The 26722-nt window shown below is 30.0% G+C and overlaps 3 protein-coding genes across 8 annotated transcripts; 1 reads left to right on the forward strand and 2 right to left on the reverse strand.

Moving 5' to 3' along the window:
• Nucleotides 1–968: 968 nt before the first annotated feature.
• On the reverse strand, nucleotides 969–10845 carry LOC119609581. Of its 4 annotated transcripts, none has more exons than XM_037964679.1 (5): nucleotides 10573–10845; nucleotides 7753–8190; nucleotides 1899–1968; nucleotides 1399–1727; nucleotides 969–1322 (listed from the first exon to the last, which is right to left on the reverse strand). In XM_037964679.1, exons 2-5 carry the CDS (start codon nucleotides 7840–7842, stop codon nucleotides 1143–1145), a joined length of 669 nt encoding a protein of 222 aa, XP_037820607.1. In that variant the 5' UTR covers nucleotides 7843–8190; nucleotides 10573–10845; the 3' UTR covers nucleotides 969–1142. The 4 variants fall into 4 exon arrangements, with proteins under 4 accessions (XP_037820607.1, XP_037820451.1, XP_037820530.1 ...); XM_037964523.1 differs by having other exon boundaries at nucleotides 972–1322; nucleotides 1399–1778; nucleotides 10679–10842; XM_037964602.1 differs by having other exon boundaries at nucleotides 972–1322; nucleotides 1399–1778; nucleotides 7753–7885; nucleotides 10679–10841.
• A 1857-nt stretch (nucleotides 10846–12702) lies between these two features.
• Nucleotides 12703–15170, reverse strand: LOC119605748 (RNA exonuclease 5). Its single transcript, XM_037959070.1, has 3 exons — nucleotides 15100–15170; nucleotides 14811–15006; nucleotides 12703–14752 (listed from the first exon to the last, which is right to left on the reverse strand). The coding sequence occupies exons 1-3, from the start codon at nucleotides 15153–15155 to the stop codon at nucleotides 12890–12892; spliced, it is 2115 nt and encodes a 704-aa protein (XP_037814998.1). The 5' UTR covers nucleotides 15156–15170; the 3' UTR covers nucleotides 12703–12889.
• A 1158-nt stretch (nucleotides 15171–16328) lies between these two features.
• LOC119603856 (N-acetylgalactosaminyltransferase 6) lies at nucleotides 16329–26004 on the forward strand. Of its 3 annotated transcripts, XM_037956287.1 has the most exons (5): nucleotides 16329–16569; nucleotides 22623–22696; nucleotides 22761–23515; nucleotides 23991–24759; nucleotides 24816–26004. In XM_037956287.1, exons 3-5 carry the CDS (start codon nucleotides 22869–22871, stop codon nucleotides 25485–25487), a joined length of 2088 nt encoding a protein of 695 aa, XP_037812215.1. In that variant the 5' UTR covers nucleotides 16329–16569; nucleotides 22623–22696; nucleotides 22761–22868; the 3' UTR covers nucleotides 25488–26004. The 3 variants fall into 3 exon arrangements, with proteins under 3 accessions (XP_037812215.1, XP_037812055.1, XP_037812136.1); XM_037956127.1 differs by having other exon boundaries at nucleotides 22623–23515; XM_037956208.1 differs by lacking the exon at nucleotides 16329–16569 and adding an exon at nucleotides 17365–17524 and having other exon boundaries at nucleotides 22623–23515.
• The last annotated feature ends 718 nt before the right edge of the window (nucleotides 26005–26722 follow it).

Genomic DNA, 26722 nt, shown 5'->3' on the forward strand with positions numbered 1-26722 from the left:
GACATTTTTTGATATCATTATCCTTATTTTAAAACCATAATATTTCAAATAAAGATTTGGCAAACTATGTTATATAGGCATTAATTACAGTCTAAAATTATTAAAATCGGATAAATATGTTAGAATATATGTATACTATATCAAATTTAATCCTGTTTAGAAAACCCGGCTTTCATCTAAATCGGAGAAAATATGTGAAAATTTTTATATTTTCAGAAGTTAAAATGCATATAAATTAAGAATACGAGCTAACTTTTTTAAAACCTTTGGTTATTTTGGTCTATTAATTGTCTACTTTCATTTCCCGTTGGTCTCATTCGGGAAAGATTCGAAGACCCAAAATTTGTTGAGCTTTATTAGAGCTTTAGAACGTAAAAGAAATTCGTTTTAAAAGAAAACAATGGCCTTTATTTTGATTGACTGATGGTTATCGGCCAGATTTTCTTGGGAGATGACATTGCTCCAAATGCTATTGATAAAATGTGGCCATAATTAAGTATACACGATTTTAGGTAAGCTGGCAATTGTACAAAACCACGTGTGGTTTGGCCCACGCTTTATTGGTGGCGTGTCATAATGTCCATCGACATTATGACACACTAAATTAAGACATAGTGTCCATGGACGCTATGAAATTTCAAAAGTGTCACATGTCTATAAGCAAAATGACATAAAGTCCGTGGACTTCAAAGAGTCAATTTATCAAAAAAGGCATAATTTGGCGAAGCCGGTATTCGAATTACCCCAGAGTTTAAAACCCCCCTATAACATAAACCAAATTTAGGGACAGAGAAGATGAAAACATTCATCAAATATTCCATTTAAATCTGTCAAGCGATATAGACTGTTCCCTATTGTTCACTGTGCACTATTTATAAAATCCCAAAAATTTACGACGGAATTTGTTACTGTTTGAATTGAAGCTTAAAAAATAGTGTAAAATATAGACCTCATAAAGATATCAATCGTTCATTATTGTTTTCTTAAGCACATTTTAATAAATATTTATTTATAATAATATATAAATTAACATTTAATAAAAAAATAATTTCATTCGATGGGATTTTAAAAGGGTTTTGTGAGATTGACTTAAAAACTACTTAAATTATTTACATTTAAATTTAAAATGTTTTTAAAAGATTTTATGTATTCCTTTCTGATTGAGGATCGGCCACACCAAAGGCGGATATAAAAACATTTACTACCGTAACAATAAAAATACCAATAACTGTATAATTATTGACTTTATTAGCACGACAAATCTCCTTTTCGTTTTTAACATTGTATTTACTATTGAGTATTAAACCAACTCCAACTATGATCTGCAAATATATAATATAACAAAAAATAAATGGGGTAATGTTTTAACAGATATACAATGTCTTAAGAATGACTTACTTGGAAAATGATGCTTAAAGAAATAAAAATTAAACTGGCATAATAGTAGGGATGTCGGTCATAGGACTCCAGCACATAACGCAATTGATTGGCATTGGCAGATAATAAGGCCAGATCCATCATTCCTTGTGCCAAAGTCTTTTTGTGTTGGTAAGCATTTATATCAGGAATAGGGGTCTCGACTCCATTAATATTTACAAAACCTGCACCATCATAACCGGGAAAAGCAAAACTGGGACGTCTAGTGGGTGGCTTCACAGGATGGTGATTTGCTACAACACCATGTTCATCGTTTGGCAGTAGACCATCATCGACACCCATACGTGGACCTATAAAATTTGGTCGATCATCATATTCATCGTCGTCATCAGTTTCAGGAACTGAATTTTTCAAGTAAATTGGGATGTCAAGCAAAATAAAGAAAATTATAAATAAAAAGCAGTGGGATAGGGTACAAGCATTACATACAACAATATAAATGTTTAGGCAATGCCTCTTACCTGCTCTTGGAATACGTGGTATACGACCATCAATATCATCAATTTCTGAAGGTGGATATAAATCGTGTTGCTGCAAATAAAAATTTTAAATGAATGTAAAAATAATCACTATTTTATTCGTTATATAAGTAAAGAATTTAATATGATTTATAAAAAATAATATCTATAACTAAACTAAAAAGAAATCTAGAAAAAGTTAATTTTAACTTCAGAGCAGATGCATTGCCAACATCATACGATCGGACTTGACTCAAACCGTCACCTTAGTAACCCTGCAGTTCGGGGGAACAGTACCGAAGTACAACTTTGGGTTACCCAACTACTCAGATAAATAGTAATAACCCAAAGGAGTCAACACTTTATTTTTGTAAGTGTCTACTCTATAGATTACTTGCATACAGTGAACATCGTCTCCGCACTCGCTTACGAAAGAAACGAATCTCGTTTGAAAGAGTACATTCGTGACGAAAGGCGAATTAGAGTCAAGCAAGTGGTTAGACGTTAGAGGAAATAATTTTCGGATGCATTTACTCTTTGTCGAATTGCTGGGAAATCCATTATTCAATACAACGATTTACTCATTTATTATAAACCGAATATTATTACACAATCGTTGTTATTTTAAAATTTCTGAAGATTATTCTAGTTTTAGATCTTGGGTTAATAATGTATGTACCAAGGTCTATCAAATTCTTCTGTGTAATAATTCAGCAGTTCGAAAAAGACTCAATTCATCCGAAAATTACAATAACATCTACTAACAACTAACCCCTTGGTTGGCTCTAATACGTCATCACGAATTTACACTTCATGAACGACAACTTAGAGAGGTCTCTGTGTAATGTATGAAGTGATGATTGACTTTCTCCTAGGATATCCCTCAGAACTGCTAGAGTTAATTATGGACTGATCCTTATAAAATATTTATTTCTGTGAAATGTCATCCCAATACGTAAATTCTGAACAAAATATAATTTTCTTAAGGCTAAGCACAATTTTAACCATACACTTTTAACAAAAGCATTTTTAAGCAAGTAAGAGTGCTATATTCTGCTATGCCGAATCTAATATACCCACCATCAAACCGTATGCCGTATTTTGGTTTAGATTAGACCGATTTTGGTTTATATAAAACATGTTTTCCCGACACTTTCCGCATTAAATTCGGTAGGAAGATTTACGTTTGTATAACAATTTCTTAGGTTTTGGCTCGTAAGAAACTTACTTATATATGTCAAATTTCATCTCTACATTCGTACTTTTAAGCCAGTAATGAGCGTTAAAGTAATTATCTGGAGGGGACCTTATAGGGGGGCAGGGTCAATTATGTACCGATCTACATAAAGTTTGCTAGAGAGGATTTTGCTCGTAAGAGACTTACTTATATCAAATTTCATTGCTATACTCGTATTTTTAAGTCAGTAATGAACGTTAAAGTCGTTTTTTGAAGGGGACCTTATATGGGGGATAGGGTCAATTATGGAGCGATCCACATAAAATTTGATAGAGAGATTTTGACTCGCATGGAACTTATGTGTGTCGAATTTCATCGTTATACTCGTACTTTTAAGACAGTAATTACCGTTAAAATCACTTTCTGAAGGAGACCTTATATGGGGGGGGATGTAGGGTCAAATTTTGACCGATCCGCATAAAATTTGGTAGAGAGGTTTTGGCTCATCAGGGACTTACTTATGTCAAATTTCATTGCTTTAATCGTATTTTTAAGCCAGTAATGAGCGTTAAAGTCATTTTTTGAAGGGAACCTTATATGGGGGGTAGGGTCAATTATGGACCGATTCACATAAAATTTGGTACAGGGGTTTCGGTTCCTAAGATATAAAATTTGCTAGATAGATTTTGACTCGCATGAAACTTATATGTGTCGAATTTTATCGCTATATTCGTATTTTTAAGCCAGTAATGCGTTATAGTGATTTTCCGAAGGGGACCTTATATGGGGGGTAGGTTCAATTATGGACCGATCCTCATATAATTTGGTAGGGAGATTTTGGCTATCATGAAACTTATTTGTGTCAAATTTCATGGCTATACTCGTACTTTTAAACCAGATATGCCCGTTATGCTATCCGAAAACGTGGACCGATATTGCCCATTTTCAATACCAAACAAGCCTTATCTAGATCATTCCGTTCGGACTCTATCGTGCTTTCAACGGACAGACAGACAGACAGACGGGCGGACATGGCTTGATCGTCTTAGAATTTAATAAGGACCCAGAATATACTCGTATATACTTTTGTGGGTCTATGACCAATATTTCGATGTGTTACAAACGGAATGACAAAATCAATATACCCCTCATCTTTTTTGATGGTGGGTATAAAAATTTTATTTTGTTTCAGAAATAAGATTAACTGAAAAATAATGCTATTTAAATATCAAATTTAGAGTCGACATTAATATTAATAAACATTTGTATGTAATATTTTTTAGTACATACAAATATATGTATGTATGTATGTATTTATGTATGTATGTATGTATGTATGTATGTATGTATGTATGTATGTATGTATGTATGTATGTATGTATGTATGTATGTATGTATGTATGTATGTATGTATGTATGTATGTATGTATGTATGTATGTATGTATGTATGTATGTATGTATGTATGTATGTATGTATGTATGTATGTATGTATGTATGAATGCTAGGGTTTTCCAGCTAAAAAAAAATAAATTTTTCAAAGTAAATGTACTTTTTATAAATTTTTAAATAATAACTCAAAAAAGCTCATAATTCCTTCCTAAATATGAACCAATGTATTTCGAATTTTACAAAGCCGCCTTCAAACATACATAAATAAAACTTGTATTTCCAAATAAAAATTTTCAGGAATATGTTTGTTTATCTGTATGTTTGGGTATTTAATAATATGTATTAGTCATACGTTAAATTATACAATGACCTTATGCATACATATTTATCAGACAATGTTGTATTGTAAGCACTCTCATATTCGTTCGAATTTTATATAAAAGTTAATCATTACATCTTCATATTTTAAGATGACAAATCTATTCTCTCAAAAAAAGAACATTTAATTCCAATTTTTTTACATGATCAGAATAATAAATATTTCGAATACTTCCTTTACGATACGTCAATGCATCAGATCCTTTTATAGAACTGTATGCGCTTTTTGAAACCTATTTACAATACGTGTAAATTATGTAAAGAATCAGCCGCTGCAACAGCTGAACAACTTTATCAGAGAATTTTTTTTAGAATTGCTTTTATCGTATTGCTTTGTTTAAAAGTACTTATTTTTAATTATAACTGTACAAATGCGGCATAATAAAAATAACTTAAGAACTTCATATCGAAACTAAGCATTTGATTTAAAATACCATTGAAAATAGCAAAAACTTGATATTTTTATAAAATAAGCTTATCCAATGTTTTCAAAACTTGCTAACGGTTTTTATTGCTTTAAAACTAAATGGATTAAATGTATCTGTATTTGAAATGCAAATTTTCGAAATTATTAATTCCATAAATAGGGACAGTAAAAAGCGTGAGTGTCAATAATTTTCAGAGGTTTTTGAACTACTAATATACATATTAATATTTAAATTATGTACAACAAATTTTAGTCTGCGTAAGTTTAATTAATTGAGTTTTCGTTCATCTCAACAATTGTTGTGTGAAGTTTTTGTATAATTTTCGTTTAATAATGGGATAATTGCAAAATATTCGGTTAATCGAATAACTGAAATATGACAGTTTTCCCATAAATATATACTAATTGTTTCTTTCTATAATCAATAACATTTTGTATAATTTTCTAATTATACACTTAATTTAACTTTTAAAATAAATTAATAATGCTAATAATTTAATAGTTTAATTGATTTTTAATAAAAAATTATTAATAAAAAATATATTATATATTATAAACTAATACATAAAATGGAATTTCAATTGGAATGGAATTTCAACTAAAACAAATTCATTAATTGCTTGATTAATTATTTGAAAATCAGAAATCAATGATTCTTACGAAATTAATCGGATTATCGAATTACAAATTATCGAATGACGGTTAATATTTTTAATATAAAACTGTGTGTATGCTTTCGAATATCTTTCCTGAAATTTCTAATAAAATTTGTTAAAATTTTACTGAGGTTTCGATCGGTTTCGAATGCCACAATTTGCCTCAGAGATGTGTCACTGTGGGCACCACAGAAATCACATAGTCAAGGAAATTAGGGTGGGAGACCATTTTCCCTTATGTATGAACTCTCAACATAAGGGAATGGTAATTATAAGGGTACCACAATCATCACAAAGCCTCCGAGCGAATATGCGAGCAACCCACGATATTTACTTTACTTTAAGATATTTATTCAAAATTTCGTTTTCGTTTATACTACTAGTATATTCATATTTGGGAATTGTAAATAAATAAATAAATAAAATCCCTACGATATTGATAATGAAAATTTAACTAAATCGGGAAACCTTAAACCAATTTAAACTCGAAATGAATTATGTTGCTATATATGTGAATTTATTTTTGAGGTTACATGTTTAGGTCGTAAAATTATATATCCGTAAAATATTTTAATGAGCACAGGATTTTGGCATAATGAAAAAAGAAAGCTTTTATTTGACACTAATATTTTCGCAAATCATATGGCGCTATAGTTGTCTGAAAGCAGAATGTTTTTTTTTATTTTTCTTTTGCGAGAACTACTTAATCCATTAATAAAATTTACTACAAAAAATTACAACATTTTTTCATCAAGTCTTTGTTAAAAATACTAAGAAAAAGAAATTTAAATTTTGCAAAAATTTTAAAAAGTTCGCATTTCCCTATTTTTTATGTGCATTTGACTAGGAGGTTTTAATTATAATGAGATTAAATTTACGCGGTATTACAAAATATTTACGTCTATACTCGACATGTTTGTTAAGACCCTGCTCTTCCTTAGATCTCTGACATCAACAAGATATACCTTAAATTGCATTATATCTCTACACTTATTAAATACCGTTGCTTTAATTTAATTTGATTAATGGCGCACATGGACTAATAGTCCATAAAAAAATCCACGAAAAAGTATTAATAGAATTATTATAAAGATTTTTAAATGTTTAAAGTCTTGTGACTATTATTTATAAAGGATGGCTCTGTAAGTTATCAACTTAGAGTATAGTTTTGATAGTTACTATGGTAGTAGTTACATAGTTTAAATGTATATACATCAAATCCGAAGAAATGCTCCTAGGCCTCTATCGGGCCTGTTTTGCGCTCCTTAACCAGTGCCTCAGATGGGAATCGAACCCACCACCTCCTGTCTACCTACCGGAGGCTTTGGTAAATTATACCGAAATGTATCAAAACTTTTACTAATTTTAAAAGATTAATAAAATGCGAAGCATTTTCATTCAGTTTCATCGATTCTTAAAAATTTTTAATATATATGTATGTATATTAGATTTTCGAAAAATTCTTATTATACATTAAATTTGTATTCTTATCAATCTAGTCAAAATTCATCAAAACATTATTTTAATTAAATAAATTCATGCATAAATAAATAAGTACGCCGGCATTTGATTATTTTCTTATTAAATGTTGATTTATTATAAAATTTGACTCCATTTAAAAAAATAAAATGATTTTTTTATACCAAAATATAAAAAAAAACATTTATTTAAAGCTGTCAGTATTAAAAAGATATACATTGATAAATAGAAATAATTTATAACTATTTACTTAGTTATTTTTATTGAATATAAATTTTAAAATAATTGCAGTTATTGTGAATAAATAACTGAATATTTTTAATATTGAAAGAATTAACTAACAACTTACATGATCATTTTTATCTGTTAGATCCTCCATTTCTTGACTTAAATTGTTGTTTTCCATTTGTAAAGATGTGTGTAGATGATGATCTGTCATGTTGTTATTCGAGTGTGTAGAATTCGCGTGAATTGTTTAAATTCTAAAATATTTATAAAATATTTATGGACTTTCACATAAAGTTTTTAATGGATGTAGGTATAGACTTTCGTTTTAAATGCCCCAATGGTTTTTTATCACGATTTTTATTTGTTTGCGTTTGTTATATTTTCTTTTCTTTGTTTTTTTATAAAAATTTTATTAAGTATTTATTTATTATAAACTTTTGTTGTTTATTTTTATTTTAATAAAAATCTTAATTATTATTATCTGCACCGTTTAACGTATTGGCACTATTAACAGTCTCTGCAAACTGAATTGTTGATGCTGTGTATTTAATGCTGAGACCTAATGTCCGAATTCATGGGATTCACATAGAGATCATTTATTAATGCGATATTTGTATTTGCTCTTTTTACTCTTAGGCAGATGTTCTCAATATTTGTTTTTATATAAAATAAATAATGTAGTGGGAATCACTATTAATATATGTATAATAAAAAAATGCACTGAATTCTACTCCGGAATATTTATGTTATGAATACACCTACATACATATGTATGTATGTATATTGCATAGGGGAATATTTGAAAATAAACTGTGGACAAAATTGAAAATTGTTCTTAATTTTTTAATTTTTCAGAAAAATTAAAATTTTTTGTAATGTTACAGTTATTTATTTGGAATGTGACGGTTATTTATGATTCATATCAGGAATGGCAAATGGAATTTTCAAATTGCACAAAACAACATTTAAAAGTGTACTTTTTTTGAATCCGATTGAACCAAATCTATATTTTTGCAAATTTATATCAATATAAAGCAAAAGCATTTCAAGCCGACTTCTTCAGTCAGTAAAATTATCAATATTTGTATGTATTAATAACCAAATTTATCAATCAATGTACTACTAGTCCATTGACGGGAGACTAGACAATAAACTAGTATAAAGAGTTTTTATACTACATAGTACAAAGACTAAATCATAGAATAAGTAGTCCTAGAAACATTTTAAATGTCTAGTTGAAAACTATAGATTATCATTATACTAATCAATAAATACGACAATTTATTCATTAGACTGGTTCTTAGACTATTGGACTATTGACTCTATGGACTAGAAGATAGAGTAGTCTATAAACTAGACGAGAGACTAGTCCTAGAGATTAGACATTATATTCGTGTATTGGGTCATTGGTGTACTAATGTACTTTTGAAGATCGAATTGTACCAAAACGAGTACAATTGTACCAATTTTGCCAACCCTGATTGATACACTATTGGTAGCGGCTTTAAAAAAACTTTGAAAAAATAATTTAAAAAGTATATCGAGGGACTATATTCAATAGTCTCTATCTAAAATAATACAAGTTTTCAGGAGAGCAAAAAAACTGTTTATTTCGCTAGTTCGTGAAGATTTTTTAATTTTTTCTTTTACAATATATTTTTACGACCATATTCTAAACCATTATATAAAAAGAATTTTAATTTTTGCATTATTTACAAAATTATTCACAAATTTATATCAGATAGAGCTTATTTTTCTACGAAAATGTTCATTCAACCAACAGATAGAGAGTTTTTCATGGAAACATAAAATTTTTATTTGAATTAAAATCAATAAATATTATATTTTATACAATTTAATGGAGGAAAAGAAACCAAATTGTTGAAAAAACAACAGATTATAATGTTTTGGTCCAAAATCAATGTTATATAGTTAAACACGACAATAAAATTGATTTAATTAGTATCATAATGAGCGATATCTCAAAAACTATTAGACCGATTTTAAATATTTTGACGGATTTGTGTTCAGCATGTCCAAATTATTAAGAAGACTTTTTTTGCAACAGAAAATTATCCAAAGGGATCGAGTTTGAAGCAATTTTTGGATAAGATAGAGAGTTTTGCATTCAGAATTTTTCTTTTTTTAAGATAGAGAAATTTAAAAAATGCTATAAAATTGCCAAAAAATATTTTTTTTTCTTTGAAATTTATATCACTAATGCGCGATAGTTTGCTGAATATTTTGCCATCAAAATCTCATTTTCATAAAAATGACAGATAGCGACTATTGAATATAGTCCCTCGATATACTCTTTTTATAATTAGTCTAGCTCACGAACGGTCATCGCTGCATTTTAAATATTTTGGGAATCATACTTTAGTATGACGCATTCTAAAATCCCGAATTTTGGATTATGCAAGTCTTATATTAAATGAACGATATACAGTTCATATTATTTTTTCATTTGGGTTATAGTTCAAATATTTCTAATTTAAATTCGAACTTAAGATAGGAATTGCATATTGAAAATGGGAATTTGCGAACCACTGACATTTTCAAATTCCCCTAAATTATTGAGAACAACTAGAAAAGAGCTCAAATATGTTGTTTTTATGAGATTATCTCATAAAGATAGATTTAAAAGAGAAATATACAAAAAGAAATAGTAAAAACAATAAAATAAAATCACAGTGTGCTTTTTCAGAATATAAATATTGTGTAAACAAAAGACCAACAACCACAACATATTAACAAAAAATATACACAACTGAGAATTAAAAACACAAACTTTTGAAAATCAAATATGTACCTACCTACAAACATACATACGTCATAATTTAATTTCAAACAACTTTTATAAACTAGAGTTAGATAGAAATTGTACTTTTTTTGTTGAATATTTTTAAACTCATTAGTTATACCAATTTCACATTATTACCATAGAAAAATCACTAAAATCACTTTTGGGGGATTTTTCCGAAGTAGACACAATGACTAATATTTATTTTAACATTATTTTTATGGAAAAGTGAAAAATACTTTACCAATCTTTTAATAAAGATTACAAAGTTGAGTAATTTTTGAGGTATTTTTTTACAGAACAGGTTTTTAGTTTTATACAAAACGGTTACTTATAGAGAAATTGACAACTTTTGAATGGTAGTTTAGTTTAACAAAATGCGTAACGAACTCGTAAATGTCCACAAGAAAACTAGAATTATTTTTGCAATACTTTTCTTTTCCTCTAAAGAGAAGGTGGCGTGCTAAACATTCATTACCCAAAGTACATAAGAATGTGTACACTTGTAGTAGTTGTATACTATTAAAAAATACATACAATTAAAAACAAACATTTGTAAAAAATTTAAACCACTATATTTTAAACTGCTGATTAGTACTCAAAGAACGTTTTCATTAGAGTATTCAAATCGAAAACGATAACGAATTAACCGGTTTTTTAAGTAAAGTGAAAATTATCTAAATTCTTAACGTCTTAAAAGTCTTCCAAATTTTGAAGGTGAAGATGCGGCAGATAGGTACAGCAGCGGTTTTCTATTAAAATTATCTCTGCAAATATAACTTTTAAATTACATCTTTTAAATTATTTTGCGATAATTTAATTTAATATACATATGCAGGAAAAAATCTGATAAAATGTTTGCTCGTGGAGAAATTTGTCTTTAAAGTTACACTTTCAAAATTAAATTTTTTCGATTACTAATATTGGTCAAATAACATGATGTGTACAAAAATTAATAACTTCTGTTTGAAAATTGATATTTACACATTATATTACTTAATTAATAATTAAACTCTTATTATGAAAATGTAGTATATGGGTCATTTCGTGTTAAGTGTAGTAGGCCAGACACGGTCCAGAACTGCCGGACTTAGAGGCGATCAAATTTTGACAATTTGGTCATACAGAATTTTATTCAAATATATGTAACTTTTCACCTATTATATACTTTAAGGTCTTTATAGTCCCATAATGGGATGCGAGTGGGATATCTATCAAAAAAATATTTTTAACTTAAGAATAAAATATTTCTCAATATTTGGCACTTAATTTCCTCCTATTTTTTCAAAATGGACGTTTTTGTTGTATTTTTTACTCCAGACCATTAGACCATTTTCTTTACGAGCTTTATAGTTACATAATGGGATGCAAGGGGCTTATGTAAAGAACACTGCTTTTTGAGTTCAAATATTTTTTTATAGATATCCCACTCGCATCCCACTAAGTATCCACAAAACTCTTAAAGGAAATGGTCTAAACTTTTGTACTGAGTAAATTAGTTACATGAACTTAATTTTTTTTAACCCAAAAAAGTGTAAAGAAACAGTTTTATTTATGTGAATTATATATTTAAATTAAATTATATGAAATATACAGGTCTGTCACAGAATTCCATTCCGAATTATTTCCGTATTTTTGTTTCTTCAGAAAAAGAAAACGAAAAATTCTTTCGTAATAAAACCACTTTCAGTTTTTAAAGTGGAATTGAAATGTTTTTTAAAGTTTCAATAAAAAGAACCTTTACTAAATACGATGCTGTTTTTGTAAAGCTAAACAGAATCAATTTTAAATAAAATCAAAAAATTTTATTTTTTTTGTGAACTAACTACATAATTCGGAATTTGGAGAAACTAAAACAAAATCGATCGGAATAATAATACGGAATTAAAACCAATCCGATCGAAATGTTAGAGACCTGATAATTAGTTTTGGCTTATCTTTATGTATCAGCTGATATAATGAGTCGATGGCAACCGAACTTCAGCTGCCAGCTTCAAAATAAGAAAAAGATCTTAGTCTAGAAGTGGTTCAAGTCAACCAAAAACTCGTTGGACGAATATGATTGATGAATAAAACATTCATTATTTATAGTTTCCAAGGTATTTCTTAAAAAGCCTCCAGAAACCACATCATTTTTGCAACTGGCAAGGCAAGTGAAGTGGCGACCGATATACACAATCGACCCGTAAAATTTATTTTACTATTAAACCCCAAATTTGGAACTCCTAATTAATAATTACCCTTTTTTAAACTTTCAAAACACGTTAATTTTTATATATAATTTTACCCAAAAAATATATATTTATTTTTTATTATCCATTATGAAATCAGATGCATATGTATGTTTGTATATTGAAGGTGATTTGCTTGTGTATGTAAGTCGTAACAAGTAGTGCATTTTCCAACCAGGGGAAATGGAAAAGTCAAGTGCCTATTAAACGCTAAATTACATTTGTTAAACAGTTAAGGGCACTTCAGCTGCAACATCAGCTACATTACTTTTAATGGCAATTTTAGCAACACCGGATGAACACTCTGCGGCGCCGCCCATTAAAACTAAAAGTAAACCATTATGTGCCATGTTCTTCCAAATTTTCGATATCCATTTGTTAACACTTTCTATTGTGTTATCGAATGACGATGCTCGAAGTTCATCTGAAGTTATGTGCAGATTACAAAGGGTCAGAGCGTTCTCCAGCAATATTTCTTTGCACTTACGAACTGCCTCTTTATTCGATGAGAGTTCATGAAGTAAAAAGCATTTTTGTGAATTGTCCAGTGAAGCTTGTTCAGCTTTCTTCAATAGTTCCTGCACGGTCGATGACAGTGGATTGGCTGTAATAATTGCAGTTCGTTTATCGCGCTGTGAGGCATGAGCAAATAAATTATTTTTTATAGTGTCGCCGCTGGCAGCTTTTATTATGTCGTGTAAACGTTTCTTTTGTGTTAATATTTCATCTCCGAATTCCATACTGTTGGCTAGTTTCAGTTTTACCAGTTTCAAACTTGAAACTGAATCTTCAACAGAATCGTGGCCACCTTCATGCCCCTGAATTGTTTCCTTTAAAAAGGCCATTGCCAATTTCTGCAATTTTGATTTGCGCTTCCGAACCCCGCTCATATTAAAGCATACACTGGTGTCAATAACATATGGATGCATCATTCGCATGGCATTTAAATCACAATTCAATGATTGCCCTACCAGAATTGCATCTGGAGGTAAAAGAGCTCTAACTTCCTTATGGACATCGCTCAGTTCTTTAGTTACTTTCATCATAATCTCTTCAGTAATACCGGAATATTGGGTCAAATAATCGACAATTTTGTTGGTGGGTCTTACAAGAGTTTCGTATACTGTCTCACAGTTTTCATTAACGATGGAAATACGTGTCAGTTCGTTTACGCCTTTAACAGTGCGACACATTTCACAATCAACACCAAATAGAGGACTACGATTGGTAACAGGGGCGTATTTTTCCTTGGTCATCACATAAGTGGAAAATTGTCTATTTAATTCACCTCTTAGAGGCATTGGGTAACCTTCATCTACCATTTGCAGTGCAGAAAGCAACAATTTAGTGCGTGGAAATTTATCATTGGGGTGTAAATCATTACTCGCTGGATCAACGGGTGTATCCTCTACTGGAAAAATACCATTAATCAAAAGTGTTGGGTCCTTATTTAGTTCTACGGCTGCCTCTAGAGAGCCATGTTTTTCGATTAGTTCATGAGCTTGGGCATTTGTCAGTGGCACCTGTGTTAATTCCTCAATCATTACCATTGATTTCCCATCTTTTTTGCTACTTGGCATAACAACTTCTAATCTGGTGTCAAATATTTTATTAATTTTTTCAAATTTACTTTCATTTGAAAGATAGTGATATAAAGATAGGCCTTCTAGGCAAACAACTACCGTATGTGATAATTGTTGCGGTTTGTCAAAGAAACACCATCTATCAGGAGCGCAAGGAGACTTTTTCCCCAGAAGTGCTGACATAACAAGATGTTGTACATCTGTGAGGAATATAGGTGTACGATCATCATCTTTGACAGAAAGTAGAGCGCGTTGTCCAAATTCGCGTAATCGGAGGCTTGGTATGTTTTCTAACTGTCTTTTACGTTCTCTCAGTTCCTTCTTAAGTTGTTTATATTGATCCTCTGATAAATTCAAATTTTTTAATTCTTCTTCTTCTGGACCAGAAGTAACATCACTCTCCGTTGGTTGATCTTCATTCATAATTTTTTGTTTTTTGTTCAAGGGTTCTTCGGAATTGCTGGGAAAACGATTTTTCTTTCCCTGCTTCTTTTTTTGAGACACCTGAAAACATAAGAGTATTTAAGTAACTACATCACAAAAGAAATTGCATTTAAATTACCTGAATAAATCCGTCATCATCATTGTTGTCATCATTCGGTTTTGCGTTATCTTGAGCAGATTCTACTCGTCTCTCAGCCATTATTTCCTCCTGCCTATCCTTATCATTCAGTTTCACTAAATTGGCTAATGCTGCCAATTTCTTTTTCTTCTTTTCGCTACGTTCTTGTTGTTTTGTAGTCAAGGTTTTCATTACTCTAGGAACGTAATTTTAAGAATCAAAGTAATATTCAAATATCACTGGATCATTAAATTATATTTTTTCGTAAAATATAAAAATTTTTCTATACCCATGTGTTTTCCAGATTGTTTTTATTTGTTTTGCTTCTGCCAAATGTGTCAACATGTGCTGTTCAGATAGGTGTTGCCAGCTTAATGTTTATGGCTAAGGGAAAAAATCTTAGAAAAAGTCGACTTTTGGACTTTCAAATAAGGTTGATTTCGAAAGTCGATTTTGGTTTCCTATATGAAAAATATTTAGCTGAGAGATTATTTTATCACCAATTGTAAATTAGAAAATACTTATGTAACAGAAAATTAATAAGAATTAATAATTTTTATTGTTTATAAGCACACATTCTTTTAGACGCTCTTCAACCTGGTATAGAGATTTTCTATTATGGTTTTAAAGAACGCTAAAAATACTTTTTGTATATCAACATTTTTGGGCTTAAGCCGGATCCACAATGCTAGCAACATTATCAGGTGCTTTTCACAATGTTAACAACCAATTCAATGAATGATTTTTTAAACATTCTTATTGATTTTCTAATAGATTTTATGCAAAATTTTTGTTTTTTTTTAATATAATATTAAACGACAAAAAATTTTTCATAGATATTGAAATTATTGTTAAGGTAGACTACACAAGCGGCTTGACAAACATACTTTTTTCATTCTAACACACACTGATAGAGTTATTCAAGATTTGGATCCCTAAGATATCAAAGGTTTTCAGAAAATTCAATTCAATGTTACTAACGCAAGTTGGTTTGATATCTACTAACTGATATAAATTGGTGACCACAATGATTACCTATGTAAAAAGTGCAGGTCGAAATTTTTTAGATTATTTTACGATATTAAAACAAATCGCTTAAATATGAGAGAATTAACATAAAAAACATGAAATTTTTTAATAAATATGTTTGGTCAAACCCTTTAGACGATTTTCATCAGAAAACTCATCTAGCATTCTTATTTAAGTATTAAAGGTAATATGAGGGTTAATTGATTGATTTTCTTTCAAATTATATATGGCAACGCCCGTTACTACGATTTTTTACAACTCTGCATACGAGTGCTGTCAATATGGAGTATTTCCAATTCATATACAGCGTTTTTCGTGTGTTTTATTATATTGGTAATTCATTCATTTAATAAATTTTAATGATAATTTCTCAGATTTTAAATATAATAAATTTGTTTCATTAGTTTTGTATAAAATTTACTATTACAACAAATGTGTTTCGAGCGTTTTTTGTTACAAATTATATTATTTTGTTAAAATAAAAGTTAGCAACAGTGTTTGCATTATTGTTAAATTTAGTGTCAAAATAACAATCAACCGGTCAAGACTGAATTCATCTTTTTTTTTCGTAGATAGTCGTTAAACTATTTATAAAATTTGTTACTCTGGACAAATTTAGGTTTTAAAAGAAAAATTCTTAACATTCCAAAAGCGAAAGTAAAAATTGTAGATGTAATAAAAAGTAATATAATGCCAAATTGACGTGTTTTAAAAAGTGTATTTTTCCGAGGTAAGAACATGAAAACACACAACACATCAAGTGCAAAAAAGAAAAAAATCCCAGAAGAATATATTGTTTTAGTACTAATTAAATAGAAGGTGGTGTTTTTGGTAGTTTTGTTATCAAGTGGTGCACTTAAAAAAACAAAATAAATACAATTGTTGAGATAAAAACTGTATACGTTTTGTGTTCAAAAAATATAAAGATACAAAATTGGTTAAGGTTGTTTTTAATAGTTGCTATTTTCAATTACAATTATGTATGTAAATTAATTTACCTCCCAAACCTGTTTCTAGTAAATGATTAAGATTTTTAACACGCATACATTGCAAATATTCTACTCTTCCATTCAGACTAAAAGTGTTCCTTTTAGTTTTATTATTTTTTTTATTTACAAGCACACACACCTTTTAGATATAACTTTTGTCTGGTGGTATGTTTGTTATTTATTTTAATAAATTCATCTAAGCAGTTGTGTTTATATTTAATAATGAAACAATATAAAACAAATATAAACAAAATAAATAACTTTATTTAATATTTAAGCTGACGTTTCACTGAGTGCTTCTTAAAATTTCTTACTTTTGATGAGTTGGTTTATTTATCTTTTTGTTATTGCTGCCCCCAAGCAACAATAATGTTTTTGGATTATGGTTTAACCTACTTTTTTACTTTTTAGTTCATTTTCTTCAGTTGTCTTATTCTTTGTTCTTTTCTTTAAATAGTCGCTTACGGTGGCTGTTAAATAGGTATTTTACTTGAAGTTTTCTTCAATTTTTTTTTTTTTGGAGAAATCAGTATTTTTTGTTGTAATTTTATAGGTGGATTAATCACCTGCATATCTACACATATTCGATTCGTTCCATTAAATTGATGATCATTTGGCGTTTTGTTGTTTATCAAATGAATACTTCTTTCATGGCTGCAAATTTTTTCATCATTCGAGTTTATTGACTTTTTTAAGGTCAGTGTAAAACATTGAAGCAAAACTACAATATAAATGACAACTTTTGTTGTTGTTTATGCATTGTAACATAAACATGGATACGTGGGTACATTGGTAATTAGACAAATTGAAAATACAGTGTTAGAAAAAAATAACAACGAACAATATGTAAATATACCACATATCGTCATTATACTTATTAAACCTCTTTTCGATATTTGATAAGATTTTCGTGAAATCGGGTCTTTGGTCCATCTCCACATTTTAAAACTAAATATGTAAATAGTGGGATAGGATCAATTATGGACCGTTTCTCTTAAAATTTGGTTTTTCTAAAACATATTTTTGTCGAATTACATTACATCTTAGGACCGTCATGAGCATTAAATATTACAATAATTGAAATAAAGTATTTTATAAAGGGACGTTATATGTATATTATAGTTTATTATTATGAAACTTGGTAGAGAGATATTGGTTACAATAAAACTTATTAATGGTGAATAAGACAAGCGTGTACATAGCTTAGCGTACTTGTGGAAAATGTCAGCCCTTTTGTACTGGTTTTTTTTGATGACGATTATAAAAAATACTCAGTTTGTATTATTCATTAAGAATTATACCACTTTGATGTTGTGATGCAATTTCCAAAGATGGTATCCCACATCAATGTTTTTATAAATGTTTGAGCTAATAATTATATTTTGGTCTTTTGATGAATATGCATGTATGTATATTAAGGATGTAACAAATACTTGCTTTCGCATATACAAATTATTTATTCACTTTTATATTTTAGTAATTCTAGCCTACACTTTTGGTACGTTTTTATATACTTTTGCAATTTAGAAACACTAATATTATGAATAACCATTACAGCATAAAACAAATATAAAAATTTCGACGATACCCCAAAAGTCAGAAAAATAGTAGAAAAAACTGGTGACATGTTCCCCGATTTCCTTCAGGGGTTTTATAACTTAATTCTTCATTAAAATGCTGAATAAAATGTTTATACCACTAATATATGCACAGTAATACATGATGCATTTTACAATCTTAAACGAAAACAGGATTTTATTTGGTAGTAGAAAAACAAGTAATTTGTGTGGTACGTATTTTGGAAAACACACTTCATTCCGGTATTGTTAAAATTCATCAATTAAACGTGCAATGATTTCAGTAGTAGACGGGTTTTTCATTTTTTTTTTCAATCAAGTTTTATAAGTGGCGAAATACAATTTTGAAATTGTTGAACATTAAACAAGAGTTTACAAAATTAATTGAACGTAGCTGATGGCTTAAAAAAAGATTTTTATTCGAAATTGCTGCCTTTGGAACTAGTTCTGTGGAAGAGATCGCAATCGTTATGTGGAACTGTTCTGGGACTAGTTCTTTAACCGTTTTATCGATATAATTTAGTTAAATGATATCGATAAAGCATCAGGAGATGTGTAATTGTACCGTATACATATAACAACGAGAAACAAATTATCGGCATTATAAAATACTATCTTTAGTTATTAGCAGGGAAACCGAAAACATGCTCTAAAAAAAGTGTTTTAAGCGCTTTAAATATGCCGTAAAAATCTCAAAATATGCTCTTAAAATTTAAAAAATATGCTCCAAAAATAATTATTTTAAATTATATTTTAACATTGAAAAGCTTAAAAAGACTGAAATTGTAATGAAATAATAAATATTTAATGTCATATTTCATCCTACTAGATTTTTTATAATTGATTCATCTGTTAGTTTGAAGAACTAGTTTAATAGAACTCTGTTTTACGTTCAGATAACCAATAAATAACATGAAGCCATTTGGTCCCCAAAAAAACATATTTCAAACTACAAAGTTTGACACATTTCTTCCAATTGTATTCATAGCTTCACACAGAAAAACGCCGAAACACGTGAACTTAATTTTCGGTCGTAGAATCTAGTGGCATACTCCGTTTTGAAAAGTTAGGTAAAAATCGGGAGATATTGGATTTTAAATTTTACACTGTTTCTGAGGTGTTTTTTGATTATTTAAATTAAAAAAACTTTCACGCATAGAAAATTATGAATTAATTATGCACATACATATATTTAGCTTTTTATAATTAGTTCGTATGTCTATGCGTGAAAACTATTTTCAAAAATTTAAAAATTAAAAAATCACCTCATAAAGAGTTCATACTTTAAAACACAATATCTCCCGATTTTGACCTAAATTTTCAAAACGGAGTAGGCCAATAGATTCTACGACCCAAAATTAAGTTTAGGTGTCTCGGCGTTTTTCTGTGTCTTTTTAACATACTTACAGTGTTATCAATACTAGTTTTTTAAACGATAAAAATGGATTGGTGTCATGAAATCCAAAGTAATCGGGTTTATGTCCGATTTAAAATTTAATGCTTTATTGAATAAAAAATATAACATTGGTTTTCATGAGACTAATGTATTTTTTACAGTTTTTAAGTTCTACAAAGAAAATATTTTTTTTCAAAATTGTAAAATAGGCTAAAAAATTAAAAAAAATAAATTTGATTTTTTTTAAATAAAGTTTTGAAAAGAAAATTAAAAATGTACAAAAATGAAAAAATATGCACTAAAAGAGTAAAATATGCTCTAAAAACTCGAAAATATGCCTTAAATATGATACAAAAGTCAAATCATGCAAAATTATGCTCTTATGGGTAAAATATGCAAAAATATGCTCTAACAAATCGATGCCAAAATTCTTAAATTGGTCTGAAACGTGTAAATATCTTATCCATGAGTCCATACGACGCACCACAAAAAACATGCATTTGCATATTTTGGTTTCCCTGGTTATTAGCAAGTTGCAATAATTGGCCTTAAAAATGTATCTGAAAATAGAACTGGTTCAACATAAGAGCGTCCTATATACTTCGTCTTCCAGGCGGAGATCTTTGCGATCTGGAAAGCCGTGGACACCATTAAGACACACATTACTAGGGGGTCAGAGGTAACGATTTACATATGTTGACAGTCAGGCAGCACTTAAAGCTTTACAATGTCACATGTTACATTCTAGCTTGGTAATTAGCTGCAGAAGAGACCTGGAGTCATTAGTCAGGTTATATACAGTAAGATTGAGTTGGGTACCGGGACATTGTGATATTCTGGGGAACGAGATCGCAGATGAATTGGCCAGACAGGGTTCAGAGCTTGATCTTAATAGTAGGGATAGTTCTGTAAAACCCCTATCTGTTATTACTATAGACAAATCTCCGGAAAAATCAAAAACTACCAACCGATCCTGTCAAAGTAGGCTGGATTGCAGGGTTTCTAGGGCAATATGGCAGAAATTAAACCCAAAAGCAACCAGTAGGAATGGACAGGAAGAGTATAAGGACTTTAGTAGGGGTAATAACTGGTCACTGCGCATTTGGGGCCTTTAAGGGTAACTGGGTCGATAACACGCAGGATTTTTGTAGGTTGTGTGAGGCCGAAGAGGAACTGGAAACAGTAGGACAAATCTTATGCAGCTGTCCCAGAGTACAGAGTCTCAGACTGAAATGGCTAGGTAGAAGATACCACGATGAACTGGGAGATGTAGCAGGCGACATATTAGGCTTCATCAGGGGAATATCTTGGTTATTCAGGTGACGGACAATGGAGATTTCCCTTCAATTTCCTCTTTCTTTCTGTAATCCTGTATGGGGAGAAATTCTTGCTTTTCTCACTTTTACTCTCTATCTTTCTACTCTGTCTTCTCTCTAACATTCTTGTTCTTTATTCTTCATTAAAGGGAATCACAATGGACTCTTTGGATCTCCGAGTGGATGTATTCCTTGGGTTACAACCCTTTTAAACTAAAATAAACTAGAACTGGTTCTTACAAAATTCATTGGAAGATATTTGAAATAACAATAATGTTCTATCGTTTGTTATTCTTAAGTTAATGTTCAAGAATCTGAAATACTTCGGTTTGCACTAGTTATTTAAGAAATACTTAAATTTTTCCAGCATTTGTGGTATAAATTAAGAATATAATAATACGAATAGATAGAAAACCGCAAGTTCAAAGAACAATTTTATCTTGACTAAAATTCTCTTATTTAAAATAAAACATATTGCTTGCCAGTTAAGATTTCTTTAAAACAATTTTTGTGATAAAAAAATTGTGTGTGTATGAATTTCTTTTGCATAAACTGAAGTTAAAACCAAATACTTGTAATAGTTGTAGTCAGTCTTTTATATTTTATCAAGAAACTTTTAAATTCAACAATGTACGAGTGTTATTTTTTATCATTTTGCTTTCAATATACAGTTGTGGGTAAAATAGTGGAAAAGTTAAACAAAATTATATAATAGTTAAAATAAAATATTTGCCATAATTATCAAGACTTTCACAGAACACCATTACATTCGAAAATGTAATTATTTCTGAATTTCTACTTCTTCAGAAAACGAAAATGAAAAATTCTTTCGAAATTAAACCACTTTTAGTTTTTAAAGTGGAATTGAAAATTTTCTTGAAGTTTCAATAACAAGAACCTTTACGATTTTCCTTGTCTTTAAACATATTAAGGAATCTAATAAACTTTCTTATTTTTCAGTTTTTTTAATTCAATATGTCCAAATTCTGGCACAAAACTATTATCAAATTAAACATTTCTGTTAGATGTGATAATTATTAATTAAGCCAGCATTTTATTGGATAAAAGCATTTCTATTTTTAAGCTACACATACACAACTATATAATAAACATTGTATTTTACCGTTGAAAATGCACTTTTTATCAATTAAGTCATGCAGGGAAAATATCAAAGCGTACAATGCACAATTAATGTTACTACTCACAGCATAATCTGGATAAAACGAATATGAATCTTAAGCCAGACCGCACACACTTTAAATGTGTTTATTTGTAATAATTACAATTTTAGTTTCAATTTGCATTTGAGGAAACTGTAACCTAAATTTTAAGACTTTTTTGACAAGAGAACCACCCAAATGTTTTATTTTTTACAGTATGTATGGTAAACTCTATTGTAAATAAGAACTCGTACTACTTTTTGTACATACAAACTAACTGTTATCAGTAAATTTTGTTGAAATATTTGTCTTAACAAGTTGGTTTTTTTTTTTTTTTACTTTCAGCTACAGTTTTATTTCTTTTTTTAATTATTTAATATTTTAGTTTGTGGGGTAAAACACGTAAATGAAAAAGTAAAGTAAGAAAAATAAAACTAGCAGCTTACAAGTTCCATACGCAATATTTATTAAATTTGTTTATAGTTGCAAAAATTCATTTGCAATAAAAAATCTTCATGAAACGATAAAGTTGAAGCGGACCAAAAAAAGAGAAGAAATTACTCAAAATTATTGCCAACAAATACGATAACCATGAGACGACCAAATATCAAGTGGCTTTTTAAAACTGGTTGCCTACTTATCATAGTTGGAACATTATTTATACTCCTAACGGGTTATTTATCAGCCAGTCCATATACAAATCGTTTGCCAAATCAACGACCGAATGCAGTGCCATATGAACAGGAACAGCAGCAGCAACAACAGCGACAGGGCAGAAAACTTGAAGATCCTTTATTAGACGAACCACCGTTGAAAAAACAGCACCATAAGGAACATGTCAGAAAGTCACCGCCAATTGTGCCACCTGTTGATCAGCCTGAAATTAATAGAAATGACAAGGAAAATCTCATTGAGGAAGAAGAGGTGAATAATGCCATTGACGAAGAAGATCCCAGTCAGCAACAAGAAAATATTAATGATAATCAATCACAACGGCAGCAACAACAAATACAACAGATTATGCCACCAAATCAAACGAAAAAAGATTGGCACGACTATACCGCCATGGAACGTGATGCAAAACGTATTGGTTTCGGTGAACAGGGCAAACGTGCCACAAACAATGATGAAACCACTCGAGATTTAGAACGCAAAATGTCTTTAGAAAATGGTTTCAATGCGTATTTATCGGATATGATATCGGTGAATCGTTCAGTGCCCGATATACGTAATAAAGGGTGAGTATTCTATTTGAAATTACGCTATTTAAAAGAAAAATATGATACATATAAATATTCTGAATCTATTAAGTTATCTAATCACTTCATAGAAAACATTTTCTTAATTTCATCTAGAATTTTTTGTGGTAAAGAAAAATTAAGATTGTTCATTTATAATTTAAAAGTTCTATTTAATTCGATATTCATACGAAAAGTATCTAACTTCTAATTGTTTTTGTCTATTTGTAACAAATAGAAATCTAATATTAACAATTTGAAACTAGAACTTTTTCACACAAAGTATTTATGTTCTTAATAGCTTCCGTAGAACCTATTTCGATAAAAAGAATTTTGAACAAAATTCCATTAAAGAACAAATTCTTTAATCAAACACTTCACCAGAATTAATTATGAAGTTTATAATTTTTATCAAAAATCGTTCTTAATTCTGATTCAACCTTTAAATAATATCATCTTTTCGTTTTTTTTATAGCTGTCGCACTAAACAATATCTTTCGGTACTGCCAACTGTGAGCATAGTCATTCCATATTTCAATGAACACTTTAGTGTTTTAATGCGCTCAGTACACAGTTTAGTTAATCGTTCGCCTCCCGAGTTGTTAAAGGAAATCATTCTAGTCGATGATTTTAGTGATCGTGAATATCTCTTCAAGCAATTGGATCAATATATTGCTGAGAATTTCCCAAAGTTGGTACAAATTATACGTTTGCCCAAGAGAACCGGCTTGATCGGTGCCCGTATGGCAGGAGCACGTAAGGCTACAGCAGAGGTTTTAATATTTTTGGATTCACATATAGAAGCCAACTACAATTGGCTGCCACCTCTATTAGAACCGATAGCCATCAATAAACGTACTGCAGTGTGTCCCTTCATCGATGTTATTGATCATAGTAATTTTGAGTATCGTGCTCAGGATGAAGGTGCACGTGGTGCTTTTGATTGGGAATTTTACTATAAACGTTTGCCATTATTGCCGGAGGACTTAATCGACCGTACCAAACCCTTTAAGAGTCCAGTTATGGCTGGGGGTCTGTTTGCCATTTCTCGTGAGTTTTTCTTCGAGTTGGGTGGTTACGATGAAGGTTTAGACATCTGGGGTGGAGAACAATACGAACTAAGTTTCAAAATTTGGATGTGTGGCGGCGATATGTACGATGCTCCTTGCTCACGTGTAGCTCACATCTACAGAGGACCTCGCAATAGTCCACCCAGTCCCCGTAAAGGGGATTATGTTCACAGAGTAAGTTTAACAAATCTATTCATCATTTAATACTTATTAACCTTCTTTCCCTTTAGAATTATAAACGTGTTGCTGAAGTTTGGATGGACGAATATAAAAACTATTTATATGAACATGGCCAGGGCGTCTACGAACAGATTGATGCTGGTGATCTGACAGAGCAGAAAGCCATACGCACAAAATTGCAGTGTAAATCATTCAAGTGGTTTATGGAAAATGTGGCATTTGATTTAGTTAAGGTTTATCCTCCAATTGAACCCCCAGATTATGCCTACGGCGCCCTAAAGAATCTGGGAACGCCTACATTGTGTGTAGATACACTTGGTAAACCTCGCCATTCCGAAATTGGTTTATATCCCTGCCATGAAGATCCTAAACGACCGGGCCGTAATCAAAATTGGGCTTTAAGTTGGCATAGAGATTTACGTTTGCGCCGTAAACTTGACTGCATGGATGTTCAACAGACATACAAGAATGCTCCTGTTTGGTTGTGGGACTGTCACGGTCAAGGTGGTAATCAATTCTGGTCATATGATCGTGAAAACAAATGGTTAGTACACGGTCGTAATAAAGGTCAAAACAAAAGATGTTTGGAAGCTTCGCCCAGAGATCGTAAGCTATATGTTAATATTTGTGATGAAGATAACCCGCATATGCAATGGTCTTTCGGTGTTGTAAATAACACAGCACTGGATAGTTTTTGGGAGGGCATTCCCAAGACTCATTAAGATATCTGTCTGTCAGCAGTAACAGTATGTGATTACCTTTTGTACTTAATCGTATGTGTTTCTTTTCTTTTCAATTTAAGAACTTAGTTCTAGTGACAGAGACTCGTATAGTGATGGTGTTTTTCCACTTGATTCATTCATTATACACAACCACACAAACTGAAAGTACTTGTAAATAAGTTTTATGCACAAGACATAGCATTAAAGTACTAACGCATCATTCTAGTTTTAAAACATTTTTTTAATTTTATTTTTTAATAATGCCAAGTATTGTTATATATATTTTTCTTTTAAACTAAACTGAAGGAAAAAAAATCCATGTTTGCCAATATTTTACTACTATTTACTTTTAAGTTTTCGCAATAGTTATAAATAAATAGAAAATAAAAAAAAATAAAAAATCTAAAAGAAAATAAAGTGTTCTATTTTACAATTAGTTAATTGTTATGTAATGAAATGTATTGTAAACAGCAATCAATGTCTTTTAATAAAGCAATAAGTAGTTTTTATCATTGTATTTTTGACTTTATTTATTATATATTTTAGATTTTTTTTCAAGAGAATTTCCCAATATTGCCTAGCTTGAGTTTGGGTTATTATTTATTCGATTTTACTAAAACTTCAGATGTATGTTTTTCTATTGTCTTGAATTATATATTCTTTATAAGTTTTATATAGAATGCATATCAGTAAAGAATAAAGCCTGTTTTTCAAAAATTTTAATCCGAAATCCACAAAAAGATTAAAATGTGGAAAATTTGTGGGTGATACGACTTTTTTATTTCTATATTCGGAATCAGCACACGAATTAACATTGGGATTAGTGAAAATTATTTAAAACTTTTTTCTTTGTTGGCCTGTGTAGTTAATAAAAGACAAATTTTAAGGTATCTTGAAAACTGGCCAATATAATTGTGGACAAAGCAGGACACAGGTCAAGAAAGTGTTCGTTCGTAATTCAACCATATATCCTAAAGTACCTCATACATTTTACCGCTCTTTTTATGTCTTAGATCTAAGCCCGGAGGATGCTGAATTGGTTATGCAGTTTGAAACAAACTGTCCTAAAAGTAGGATTACGCAGTGATTGGATTGACGCCAAAAGTCCTAACTATGGCCATTATACATGTGTATATAACAATATCTGTTTGCCTGCGACATCATACACATACGCTACTGCCTTGCACAGTATAGAAGATACTTAGTTTCATTAATAAGGGGTTAATGGTGATAGA

The sequence above is a fragment of the Lucilia sericata genome, unplaced genomic scaffold (genome assembly GCF_015586225.1).
Source record: "Lucilia sericata isolate MDLA Ls3-8-SP2 unplaced genomic scaffold, ASM1558622v1 Contig000000F_arrow, whole genome shotgun sequence".
Lineage (NCBI taxonomy): Eukaryota > Metazoa > Arthropoda > Insecta > Diptera > Calliphoridae > Lucilia > Lucilia sericata.